This window comes from Anomaloglossus baeobatrachus, chromosome 4 (genome assembly GCF_048569485.1).
Source record: "Anomaloglossus baeobatrachus isolate aAnoBae1 chromosome 4, aAnoBae1.hap1, whole genome shotgun sequence".
NCBI classification, from domain to species: Eukaryota; Metazoa; Chordata; class Amphibia; order Anura; family Aromobatidae; genus Anomaloglossus; species Anomaloglossus baeobatrachus.
In genome coordinates this window covers 621,091,826-621,104,314 of record NC_134356.1, presented here as the reverse complement: position 1 = coordinate 621,104,314, position 12,489 = coordinate 621,091,826, and the positions used below count along the sequence as shown (strand labels likewise).

The 12,489-nt window shown below is 43.4% G+C and overlaps 1 protein-coding gene across 1 annotated transcript in view; it reads right to left on the bottom strand.

The window, feature by feature from the left end:
- The window catches only part of LOC142301918 (cytosolic purine 5'-nucleotidase-like), a 123,482-nt gene extending 112,647 nt beyond the window's left edge, over window positions 1–10,835 (bottom strand). The window contains exons 1-3 of the mRNA XM_075342962.1: window positions 10,615–10,835; window positions 5,542–5,615; window positions 4,912–5,029 (exon numbers count right to left, since the gene is read on the bottom strand). Of these exons, the coding sequence (XP_075199077.1) occupies window positions 4,912–5,029; window positions 5,542–5,615; window positions 10,615–10,739 (317 nt within the window). The 5' untranslated portion in view covers window positions 10,740–10,835. The remainder of the gene's footprint in view (window positions 1–4,911; window positions 5,030–5,541; window positions 5,616–10,614) is intronic.
- Between the last annotated feature and the right edge of the window lie 1,654 nt (window positions 10,836–12,489).

Here is a 12,489-nt window from a genome sequence, read left to right as displayed (position 1 = left end):
ACTTATCGTTAGATATGTCGTTGCATGTAACGGGGCCTTTAGGCCGGTTTCACATTTGCGTCATTTTGACAGAAACGGAATCCAGCACAGATGTAGTACAGTTCATTCATTTACAGTGGAAGCGTGACACCATGTGAACACATGCGGTTGTGTATGAAGCATACAACCGCATGGTGTCGCGCTTCCACTGTAAATGAATGTAACTGTACTGCATCTGTGCTGGATTCCGTTTCCTTCAAAACGGCGCAAATGTGAAAGCGGCCTAATGCATTCCTATACCTTACATTACTTTCCTTCATAACATTAGTTTATATCTTATTACGTTTACAGCTCTGGCAGAAATTAAGAGACGACTGCATAGTTTTATAAAATTCATCTTCTCTACATGTCTGACAGCCATTCCAGCATCAGTTGAATTCCAACCACAGTCGCCTCATTCTACTTCATGTGCTTCTGATTAGGAAATCACCTGAACCAAATCTTATTTATCAAAAAAAATTATATAAAAACACTGCTGTGGTCTTCACAATCCTCTTGCAATAGGACAAGCTGGATGGCGAAACAAGTGCTAGTAATATCCCAAAAGTAATAGGAATGAAAAAATAACTTTTAACCATGCCAAAAGAGTTGGAAAGAAAAATCTTGAATGAGGAAAAGAAGGGCTCAATTCTGGCTTTACTTGCAGAGGGATACAGTGAGCGTCATGTTGCCTCCATCCTTAACATTTCTAAGACAGCAGTCCATTATAACAAGGTCAAGCAGCAGACATTGGGGACAACAAAGCTACAGACCGGCAGAGGGCAAAAGCGACTCTGCACTGTCCGGGATGACGTCATCTTATTCGAAAGTCAGTCAGCAACTGCAGGATGACATCAAGTGAGCTACAAAAGGAATGGCAGCTGGGGTGAAGTGCACGGCAAGAACAGTTCCTAACAGCCTCCTAGGGGCAGGGCTTAAATCATGTAAAGCTAGAAAAAAAGCCTTTCATCAATGAGAAGCAAAGGAGAGGCAGGCTGAAGTTTGGCAAAGACCATAAGGATTGGACCATAGAGGACTGGGGTAAGGTAATCTTCTCTGATGAGTCTAATTTTCAGCTTTGCCCAACACCTGGTCATCTAATGGTTAGACAGAGACCTCGAGAGGCGTACAAGCCACAGTGTCTTGCACCCACTGTGAAATTTGGTGAAGGATCGGTGATGATCTGGGGATGCTTCAGCAAGGCTGGTATTGGGCAGATTAAACTTTGCGAACGACGTATGAATCAAGCCGCATACAAGGATATCCTGGAAAAAACAGCTGCTCAGGCAATGTTCTCCAACTCTGAAGACTGTTTTTTCCACCAGGACAATGCGCCATGCCACACAGCTAGGTCAATCAATGTGTGGATGAAGGACCACCACATCAAAAACCTGTCATGGCCAGCCCAATCTCCAGACCTGAACTCCATTAAAAACCTCTGGAATGTAATCAAGAGGAAGATGGATAGTCACAAGCCATCAAACAAACAAGAAACGCTTACATTTTTGCGCCAGGAGTGGCATAAGGTCACCCCAAAGCAGTGTGAAAGACTGGTGGAAAGCAGCCAAGATGTATGAAAGCTGTGGTTAAAAATCATAGTTATCCTACAAAATATTGATTTCTGAACTCTTCCTGAGGTAAAACATTATTAGTATTGTTGTTTCTAAATGATTATGAACTTGGTTTCTTTGCATTATTTTAGATCTGAAAGCAATGCATTGTTTTGTTATTTTTACTATTTCTCATTTTCAGAAAATAAATACAAAAATTATTGCTTGGAAATTCGGAGACGTTGTCAGTAGTTTATGGAATAAAAATAGAACAATTTATCTTTTACTCAAAAATATACCTATAAAGAGAAAAATCAGAAAAACTGAAAATTTTGCAGTGATCTCTTAATTTTTTTCCAGAGGTGTATGTGTTTATGAACACTTTTTCAGGGGTGTCTTCAGGGGTAGGAACTCGACCAACATACAACTGCATTACAGCTCTCCTGCTTCTCTCCGTATTCCCTATCTCATGTGTCTAATTGACCGATCACTAAAATATTAGTGTTCCATTCATTAGAAGGCAGACGTCCGGAGGTGAAGAGGCAGGAGAGATGTAAGTGCAGCGCCCGCCAACTGCACTTACAACTCTTTAGCATATAATATCAGCTATGGATTTCTCTAAAACAGCAAAACAGATTTCTACAAGAAACATAAGGATTACTCAGCATTAAACACCTTCAGTGGATTTTCTGTAAGAAAAATTCACTGCCTTTAAAAGTACCAGCATTGCGCATGAGACTTTTAGAATCTGCAGCGTGTTATTTTATACCGCGGATGTCATTGCAAAGGTTGAAATCTGCAGCTTAACGGCACCTTTATTTTGCAGAACAATTTTTCTACATTATTTCTGTGTAAAAGATCCACGGCCAAAATTCCATGTGAGTAATGGCATTTTTAACTGCACCAAAAAATGCCTTATATGAACAGAGCCCAAAATGTTCCCATGAAGATATGGCAAAAATGGCAGAACCCTAGAATGTGTGTGTAATTGTTAGGTTCCTCTCACACTTTGTTCTTCTCCAAATTCAGTGGTCCTGTCGGGGCTTACGACTGAACCCTCAGCAAAAGGGGATTCGGATGTATGGGCTGACTGGGCCATTGTGTATATTGGTGCAGAAGGAGGCGTATACGGATGAAAATGGTGCACGACATACATCCAAATCCCATTTTGCGGGGAGTTCAGACATAAGCCATGACGAGATCACTGAATGTGGGGAAGAACACAATGTGAAAGTGTCCTTAGACCTTGGATTACCAAAAAAGAGACCATTGCACACTGCAGTGCTAAGATATATGTAACAATGAATATGGGAATATAGACATTCATTACTGCTATGAAAAACATGTAAAAAATGATATACTTAGCACACAAAAATGGCCAGTTTTATGTGAGCCCAACAGCCAATGCCAAGGCGACCTCTTATTGTTGGGTCTCTATCAAACTAATGCCTCTCTTTGAGTTAAAAAAAACCTACAATATATAGGCGAATAGGAATCTGCTACTAAAAAATGAAGATCGCCTAAGGCAACTGTCTCCTTTTTGTTACCGTTTAATTTTCAGTTGGCACCTGTTCACATTACAAAGGTAGGATGTGCTATCAGTCTTTTTCTTAGCTTATAGGGTCACGCCTTCTGAATGAGAATTCCTGCTCCTCATCCTTAGTGTCTTAACTCTTTATTAGCATGTTCCTATCTGCCCATAAATTGTAGTTTTTTTTAACACAAAAAGAGATATTAGATTGATATGGACCAACAATAAGAGGTCGTCTTGGCGTTGGCTGTGAGCACACAAAATTGGCCAGTTTTATGTGAGCCCAACAGCCAATGCCAAGGTGACCTCTTAGAATTAAGATCGCCTAAGGACGAGGACAGGTAATTAACTTTTTATTAGGAGGTTCTTAACCACCTATATATTGTATTTTTTTTTAACTCAAAGAGATGCATTAGTTTAACAGGGACCCAACAATAATAGGTCGCCTTGGCATTGGCTGTTGGGCGCACATAAAACTGTCGATTTTTGTGTAAGTATCTTATGTTTTACATGTTTTTCATAGCAGTAATGAATGTCAATATTCCCCTATTCATTGTTCCACATATCTTAGCACTACAGAGTGCAACTGTCTCCTTTTTGTTACTGTTTTATGCTCAGTATGCACCTGTTCACATTAGGCTAGGTTCACACTTCCGTTGTTTTGCATCAGTCACAATCCGTCGCCTTGAGGAATTACGGTATCCTGCAAAATATTTTGCAGGAATCCAGTTTTTCCCCATAGACTTCTATAAGTGACAGATTGTGACTGATGATGCTGCGTTGCATCCGCTGCGTCGCGGTCAGTCGTTTTTTAACTGACCGCTGGGCGGGAGCAACACAGCCTGTAACGTTTTTTTGAGCAGCACAATCCGTAGGATTTTGCTGCGCATGCTCTCTCTGGCTCCCTGCACCCGTAACCAGGATACACAACGGGTTACCAAGCAATGCGCTTTGGTTAGTTACCCGATATTTACACTGGTTACGGGTGCAGGGAGCCAGCGCTAAGCGGTGTATGCTGGTAACCAAGATAAATATCAGGTAACCAAGCAAAAAGTGCTTTGCTTATACCCTATATTTAGGGAGCCTGACACTTCCCCGCTCGGCTCCGCCCCCTCCCGCACTCAGCATGTACACACACACACACACACATACACACACACACACATACACACACACACACTCACACTCACACACTCACCTGTCCCCAGCCCTGCAGTCCCCGCGGCACTGATGACCTCAGTGCCACGGCCCCGCTCTGCTCCACCCACCCCGAACTCCACCCCCTTGCGCTCCGCCCCCCGCACACAACGGAGTCCGACAAAGAATTCTGTTCTTTGTCATCCATTGTACAGCGCTTCAGTCACATGCGTCAAGCAACGCATGTGACTGATGCAAAACAACGGAAATGGGAAATTAGCTTTAGAAAGTTAGGAAGTGCCATCAGTCTTTTTTCTTAGACCTTGTAGTGACATTTTCAAAATGTAATCAAAAGGACACTGCAAAATGAAATTGCTTATGATGGCATAATCCTTTAACTGAGATATTCAAAACTGGCCAGCTTTTGCAAAAAAAAAAAAATACAGTGATTTCGAAGATTTGGTAGCCAAATATATGATATGAGAAGCCCCGGTCATCTCATGTTATCTATGAAGTTTCTCTGGACATTGGATATGTACATAAGGAGCAGTTGACATATAGACCGGCCTCAAGGATTAGACATAAGTAAACATTCTCCTTCTGCAGACAGGTGGACGGTAAGATGGACAAGCGCTTACTCAGAAATCCTAATAAGTCAGAAGAATAGACACAAACCTGGTCGGGAAGTTTGGATCATACTTATACTCCAGAATTTCATGGGGATATCCAATGGAAACCAGCCTGTCCAGCAGAAGCTCAAAGCAAAGTTCTTCATAGTCTGGGGACCGATACACTGGGGGGAAAATCAGAGTAAAGTAAATACATATAGTATATAATATCTGTCTATGGGATCTGCAGCAATGGCAACAGTTCAGGAAATTTCTTGCTATGTTAATGAATGCAATTTAAAGGGGTTGTCCACTATTTTACACTGATGGCCTATCCGTATGTCTATTAGGCTGGGGTTCGACACCCCACAACCCCGCCGATCAGCTGTTCTCGGTGGCAACAGGAAATACTCAGTACCGGAGCTGCCCCGTCTTCTGATAGCGGCCTCGGCCGGGTACTGCACATCCAGCTCCCATTGATTTGAATGGGAGGTAGATGTGCAGTACAATGATGAGCTATCCTAAAGATAAGCCATAAATGTAAAAGTAGTGGACAACCCCTTTAGTTGCAAGGAAATATGAGCTAAAAACCACAACGTTCAATCTGTGAAACCAAATATTTCGCCATTAATGTCAACTTTTGTACATAGATACCAGTGTATTATATTTAGGGGGAAAAAAAACACCCACAACTTACTTGCCAAAGTATAATCCATATCAAATCCGAAACATTTTATTTTTTCCAGGCCCAAACTCCGATTAACGAAAATCCTGCAAAGATATAAATACAAATAGTTATTCCCACCAGCGCCCGGACAGATATCATTTTAGAGTATGTGTTAAGGCCACTTTACACACAGAGATAGATCTGTGGCAGATCTGTGGCAGATCTGTGGCAGATCTGTGGCAGATCTGTGGCAGATCTGTGGCAGATCTGTGGTTGCAGTGAAATTGTGGACAATCAGTGCCAGGTTTGTGGCTGTGTACAAATGGAATAATATGTCCATGATTTCACTGCAACCACAGATCTGCCAAAGATTTGTCTTTGTGTGTAAACTGGCCTTTAGTGTAGGAGGTGGTCGGACACCCCACTACTACGATATACGGTATATAATGTATATTAAAGCTGATGTTTTATGTTGCTGATAGTGTGGATGACTGGAGATGTAGCAGAGCCGGAGCAGTGCAGCAATTGGCGCCCTCTTGCGACAGTTTTAAGTGTTTTATTGCATATTGTATTTTAGTGTATAATGTGTATTTCATAGTGTAATATGTCATGTGTGGCTAATGCATAACCGGATCATGTAAAGTATAAGGATGTTAAAGGGAACCAATCACCAGGATTTTCGTATATAACCTATAGCCAGTGCTATACTGGCACTATCAGGCTGATTCTATACATACCTGTAGTGGTCAGCTCGGATGTTTAGGTTTTGAAATCCAAGAAAGTAAAGTTTATAAAATCAGCAGCTTCTTGAGTGACAGCAGCTGAGGATCAGACAATATCTGGGGGGTATTCATAGTTATCCCCTCCCCCTGTTAGAATTAGCATAAGTGTTATAAAATTGATGCAACTTTTCACTTGCAGGACCTGTGTGAGGTCATACCCATGTGACCAGAAGGGGCGGGGCCTCAGCCAACAGAAAAATGTTGATTCCTGATATCAGCTTTGTTGGCTGAGGCCCCGCCCTTTCTGGTAACATAAGTAATATACAAAATTGTCTGTTTTTCATTCATAAGAGACAATTTTTCACTCTTATTGTCATCCGTGTCATCCATTCGAATTGCATCGAGTTTTCCCATGAATAATTAAATAAGTAATAAAAGTTAGATAATTTCCTATGTTCATAATTGTAGTGAAGCCATTAAAAGTGCATGACATACAGCGATCCATTTTTTGAGCACCCATTGACTTATAGTGGCCGAGTGATACATTCTGCGATTTTTGCCACTGGTCTGTATGTAAAAATGTCCATGTGATCTATCATATTGACTTGCATTGGTCCTTGTGCTGTCTGTGTGCTACCCGGTTTGCATACGGACAGCACACGAATATTTAAACTGATTTTCCACCTTCGTGGATAATCTTTTTCTTAATTAAATGCATGTTATAAAGCATTTTTGCAGTTGGGATTCATTAAAGATTTTGCATCATATTCCTCCTACAGCCTCCGTATAACATAGTCTGCTGCTGGCTGCAGAATGAGTTAATGAGTTGGCCATATTATCTTTACTTGGTGGAGGAGCATGTGACATAACCGATGCATCCTCCATGTCCAATTGAAAACCTCACATAAGAAAATTGCTGATGGACAGATGTGGTTACATGCTCCCCCATTAGCAGCCATTTTTTGGACAGGAGAATCCCGAGAACCAGATTCTGCAGGACAACGTCATGAATCGAAAGCAGGTGCTCATGCTTGACTTTCACTCCAGTCATTGTCTATGGGATGGTAAGAGAAATCAGACCAAAGCCTTCTGTTATTTCTAGCAGTACCATAGACAATAAGTGGAGCAGTGGTGCGCAATCGCATACTCAACCTCTGCTCCAGTCAGACTTGGTTCTGCACAGGCACATTCTTGAGAACACAAGAGGTCCCAACAATCAAACCCCCATGAATCAGAATGTTTCCTATGAATAGGGTTTCGCTTTACATTTTTGGAAACCCCCCTTCAAGAAATATACAACACTATAAGGAATGTTGGTCATAAAGTGTAGCCTCCATCTGATTGGATCAAGTAAGCCCAATATAGTCTGAGGCCATTTGTCCATCACGGTACTGATGGAGGATCATTAGCTTTTAAGAATCAGCCAACTATTCAATGTGTATATGAATATACTGACTTAAACATGCCCAACCCTTTCGAAAAAATAGCTACCATGTAAAGCGATGTATTCCTTTGTCTCCATCGCTCGGTCTGGCTCTGTATAGGTGGGGTTTGCAACAATAGCTGTCAGAAGCCCAAGTATTCAGCCACGGGGGAACACTATTCTCCTTAAGGAGACTTTGCAAGCCAGTCTGGCTGCCAGGTAAGGGGACTTATAGCTGCAATGCCCCTAAAATTCCACGGGGGAACACTATTCTCCTTAAGGAGACTTTGCAAGCCAGTCTGGCTGCCAGGTAAGGGGACTTATAGCTGCAATGCCCCTCTGGGAAATATTCAAATTGTCTCTCCAGTAAAGGAGACAAACTCTAGCACAGCGCCACCTATTGGAAGTAGCGATCCTAAAAGTCACAAGTGGATTTTTGACAATCCTTTGCAATATGACTCAGGATATATAAGTATTCAGCCAATTATTCAACATATTGGGAAACTTAAAGGGTATTCTTAACATCAATCTTCAGAAGCACACCCCTCCCCTGCCTCCTGCGTGGCTGGGATGGTGAGCTCCTGATGATTGATCGTTGCCTCCGCGGCATCAGTGCGCCAGCTTCATCACAGCACTTGCAAGCTCAATAGTAAAGAGTCTGCAAGTGCTGCACTCATTACCTAAAAGACAGACCATTTTGATGGCGGCAGTGACTGGTAACCTAGGCAATGAGCAGTAACAGTATAAAATTAAAAATCCCTCTGTTTGGCTGAGTACTTCTTCCATTTATTTAATTCAACTGGAAAGATGAAAATAGTTTTCAAGTAATCCGTTTTTTTATATTTCCTATTGATAACTACAGCACCCTTTCTACCAAACATTCATGTTATTGGTATGAATGGTGGGAGACAATACAGTGCCCTGCGAAAATATTCACCCCCTTGGCTTTTTACCTATTTGTTTGTTACATTACAATCTGTGTTTAAATATTTTTGTAATCCCATTTGTGTATGATGCATCAGCAATAAATAGTTTCAGTTGGGGAAGTGAAGTGAGAAAAATATAGGCAAAAATTAAATTCATGGAAAAAATAAATAAAAATTGCTATGTGCATATGTATTCACCCCTTTTGCTATGAATCACCTAAAAATTTATGATGCAAGCAATTCCCTTCATAAGTCACATGCTTAGTGAAAGGAAGTCCACCTGTGTGCAATCGAAATGTCTCATGTCTGTCAGTATATACACACTTTTTCTAAAGGCCACAGAGGCTACAACACCATTAACCAAGAGGCACCACTAACCAAACCACACCATGAAGACTAAGGAGATCTCCAAACAATACCATAAAGACAAAGGAGATCGCCAAACAACACCATGAAGATCAAGGAGCTCTCCAAACACCACATGAAGACCAAGGATATCTCCAAACAACACCATGAAGACCAAGGAGATCTCCAAACAACACCATGAAGACCAAGGAGATCTCCAAACAACACCACGAAGACCAAGGAGATCTCCAAACAACACCACGAAGACCAAGGAGATCTCCAAACAACACCATGAGGACGAAGGAGATCTCCAAACAAGCCAGAGACAAAGCTGTTGAGACATACAGGTCTGGGTTCTAAAAAAATATCCCAATCTCTCATGATTCGGAGAGCACCATCAAATCCATTATCATCAAATGGAAAGAACATTGTACAAAAACAAACCTGCCAAGAGAGGGCTACCCACCAAAACTCTCAGCCCGGGCAAGGAGGACATTATTCATAGAGGCAGCACAGAGACCAAAAGTTACCCTGAAGGAGCTTTAGAGTTCCCAAGCAGAGGCTGGAGTATCTGTCCATATGACCACAATAAGCCGTGCACTCCATAGAGCTGTCATTTAAGGAAGAGAGTCCATAAAAAGCCTTTACTTACAGCCAAAAATTGGAAGGTTCAATTTGATTTTGCCAAAAGACGTGGGAGACTCCCCAAATGTATGTCGGAAGGTACTGGGGTCAGATGAGACAAAAAAATGTAAGTTTTGGCCACCAAGGTAAATTTGGCACCAAACTAACAGAGTTCATCACCCAAAGAACATCATCCCCACAATAAAACATGTTGGTGGCTGCCTCATGCTCTGGAGATGATTTCCAGCAGCAGGGACAGGGAAAATGGTATAAGTCAGGGGGAAGATGAATGGTGCGAAATACAGGGATATTCTTGAGCAAAATCTGCTTCAGTCTGTCAGTGATTTGAGACTGAGACAGAGGTTCACCTTCCAACAAGACAATGGCCCAAAGCTACTGCTAAAGCAACACTCAAGTGGTTTAAGGGGAAATGTGTAAATGTATTGGAGTGGCCTAGTCTCGGCCCAGAACTTAATCCAATTGATAATCTGTGGTCAGACTTGAAGATTGCTGTTCACCAAGGGAAACCATCTAACTTGAAGGAGCTGGAGCTGTTTTGCCTTGAGGAATGGTCAAAAATCCCAGTGACAAGATGTGCAAAGCTCTTAGAGAGTTAGCCAAAGCGACTTGCAGCTGTAATTGTCGTAAAAAGAGGCTCTACAAAGTGCTGACTTTGGGGGGGTGAAGAGTTATGTACACTAAAGTTTTCAGTTATTTTGTTCTATTTGTTGTTTGCTTCACGATAAAATGAAAACCAAATGTTCACAGTTGTAGGCATGTTCACCACATGATCTCACGCAAACCCTCAAAAAAAATACACAGCGAAATTCCAGGTTCTGAGGTAGTAAAACACAGAAAATGCAAAGGGAGGTGAATACTTTCACAAGGCACTGTATGATATTGGACATCTCTGTACTCCTCCTGGAGGAAACAAAAATCCAGTATATCCTCCAGCGAGGCCACGGCACTGGAAGATTATCCATCTTGTCTTCCGTTGTGTAAAAACCTTCTTTGTGATTATTAGGACTTCAGTAATAGGACATACTGGCCACCTGGCACTCACCTGTGGTGGTAATCTTTCTTCAGTGTCCGGAAATCCATACCATTAGTTTCGGTGGAGCTGAGACAGTGGTCATGGAGCTGGCGCCCATCGGTACCCATGTTATGCTCTTTACTGATGCTGCCCATGGCCAAACTGCTCTCTGTGCCAGCTGAACGCTCGGAGCTGTTCTCACTGTGCGCTCAGTACCATGTCACTAAAGCTGAATGAACACCCAAGTCCAAGGGTCTATCTTATGCTGCAGATCATGTTATCAGAAGGGGACAGCCGCTGCCTCATCCCTCCCTCCTACTCCTGTTCCAGCAGCCCCCTCCTCTCTCCCATTCCTCCGCTTCCCAATTCTCTCACTAAGTCTCATTCAGTCTTCCCCTGCACAGTCTGTCACATACACAACTTGTCTATCTATCTTCCTCCCATTTCATCTATCTCATCGTTTCACATGACCGCTCATTTTTGTCGTATATCGCCTTCCTCTCATTGTTTTCTGAAATAAGAAGATAAAATTTCACAAGTTTGCATTATTTCACGAGCCCTCCAGGTGTGTCACAATAGTACCTATTAGTACTACACCTCTCAAATGTTCTGTTGTCCCATATAATTCCAGACTTCAGATAGCAGCGTGTCATGAGGTACTGACCTTTGTTATGAGGTGTTTGCTGTAGGGTCACACCTTAACTGGCTGGCCATGCTGGGCAGCAAAAGACGACTTCTTATTTTACGATGTTATTGGTGGCCAACCTTGAGGAAAGATATTGTGGTGTTCGTTTCTGCCTATCCCTCGTGCACATGAAACAAGACCCCGAAACAACTTGACACCTTTTACCACTTCCTGCACCTTCTGCTCCCTGGCAAAACATTGCTATGGATTTTATCACAGATTTTCCTGTGTCTTCTGGATACTCCGTCATCTGGGTAGTGGTGGACCATTTCTCAAAGATGGCTCACTTTACCCCTCGGTCTGGTCTACTATCTGCTCCCATGTCACAGAGAAGTTCATTCTGCATATCTTCTGTCTCCACGGGTTGCCACTTCACATCGTATCCGGTAGGGGCATCTAATTTACATCCACCTGTAAGCTGCTGAATGTGTGGTGCCCTGGACAAGCCAGGTCGTCACAAGAACTGCAACAACACACCCCACACCCTGAGATAGGCACATCAGTCAGACACAAATCCTTGTTGCCTCCCTCCAGGGGCTGATGTCCACACCAGGTGGGGTGGAGCCAGGCGGTTGGCCCCACCCTCCGAGGAGTTCATAGTCCTGGAGGCGGGAAAGGAAGTCAGATCAGATCTGTTAGGGAGAGTGAAAGTGAAGGAGTAAGAAGGAGTAGTAGAGGAGCAGACTGACCGTATCCGGGTACGTGGCCCGGGCACCGAGAGCAAGGTAGGCACACGGTGGTGGCCATCTGCAGGAGAGGCCGATCGACGCGGAACCGTAGGACCGGGGACGGGCGGTGGCCTGCCGGTACCGAACCGGGGAGCGAAGAGAAGCCAGCACCATCCGGCAGGTCCTACGGACCCCAACCAGGCTTGGAGTCACCGTAAAACCGGTCAAATCCGTTAGCAACGGGAACCTCCGGGGTTTCCCAGCAGCAAAGACCCGATTGAAGGCAACCGTCTAAACCGAGTAGGGAAAGACAGTCACCGCCAAGGCTACAATTCCCAGGGCCAGAGCCTGCGGGCAAAAGGGGCTCCCTCGGCATCTATCCAAGCTGGGGGGCGGGTTACCGGTGGGAAGCCATTGGGACCGAAGACACATAACAGGTGCAGGGAAAGGCAGCCACCACCACCCGTCCGGGAGTGACCACCGCAACCGGCTGCGGGACCCATCCATCCAGCCGTTTGTTTTACCGGAGACTCTGTATTCATCATTGGCTGA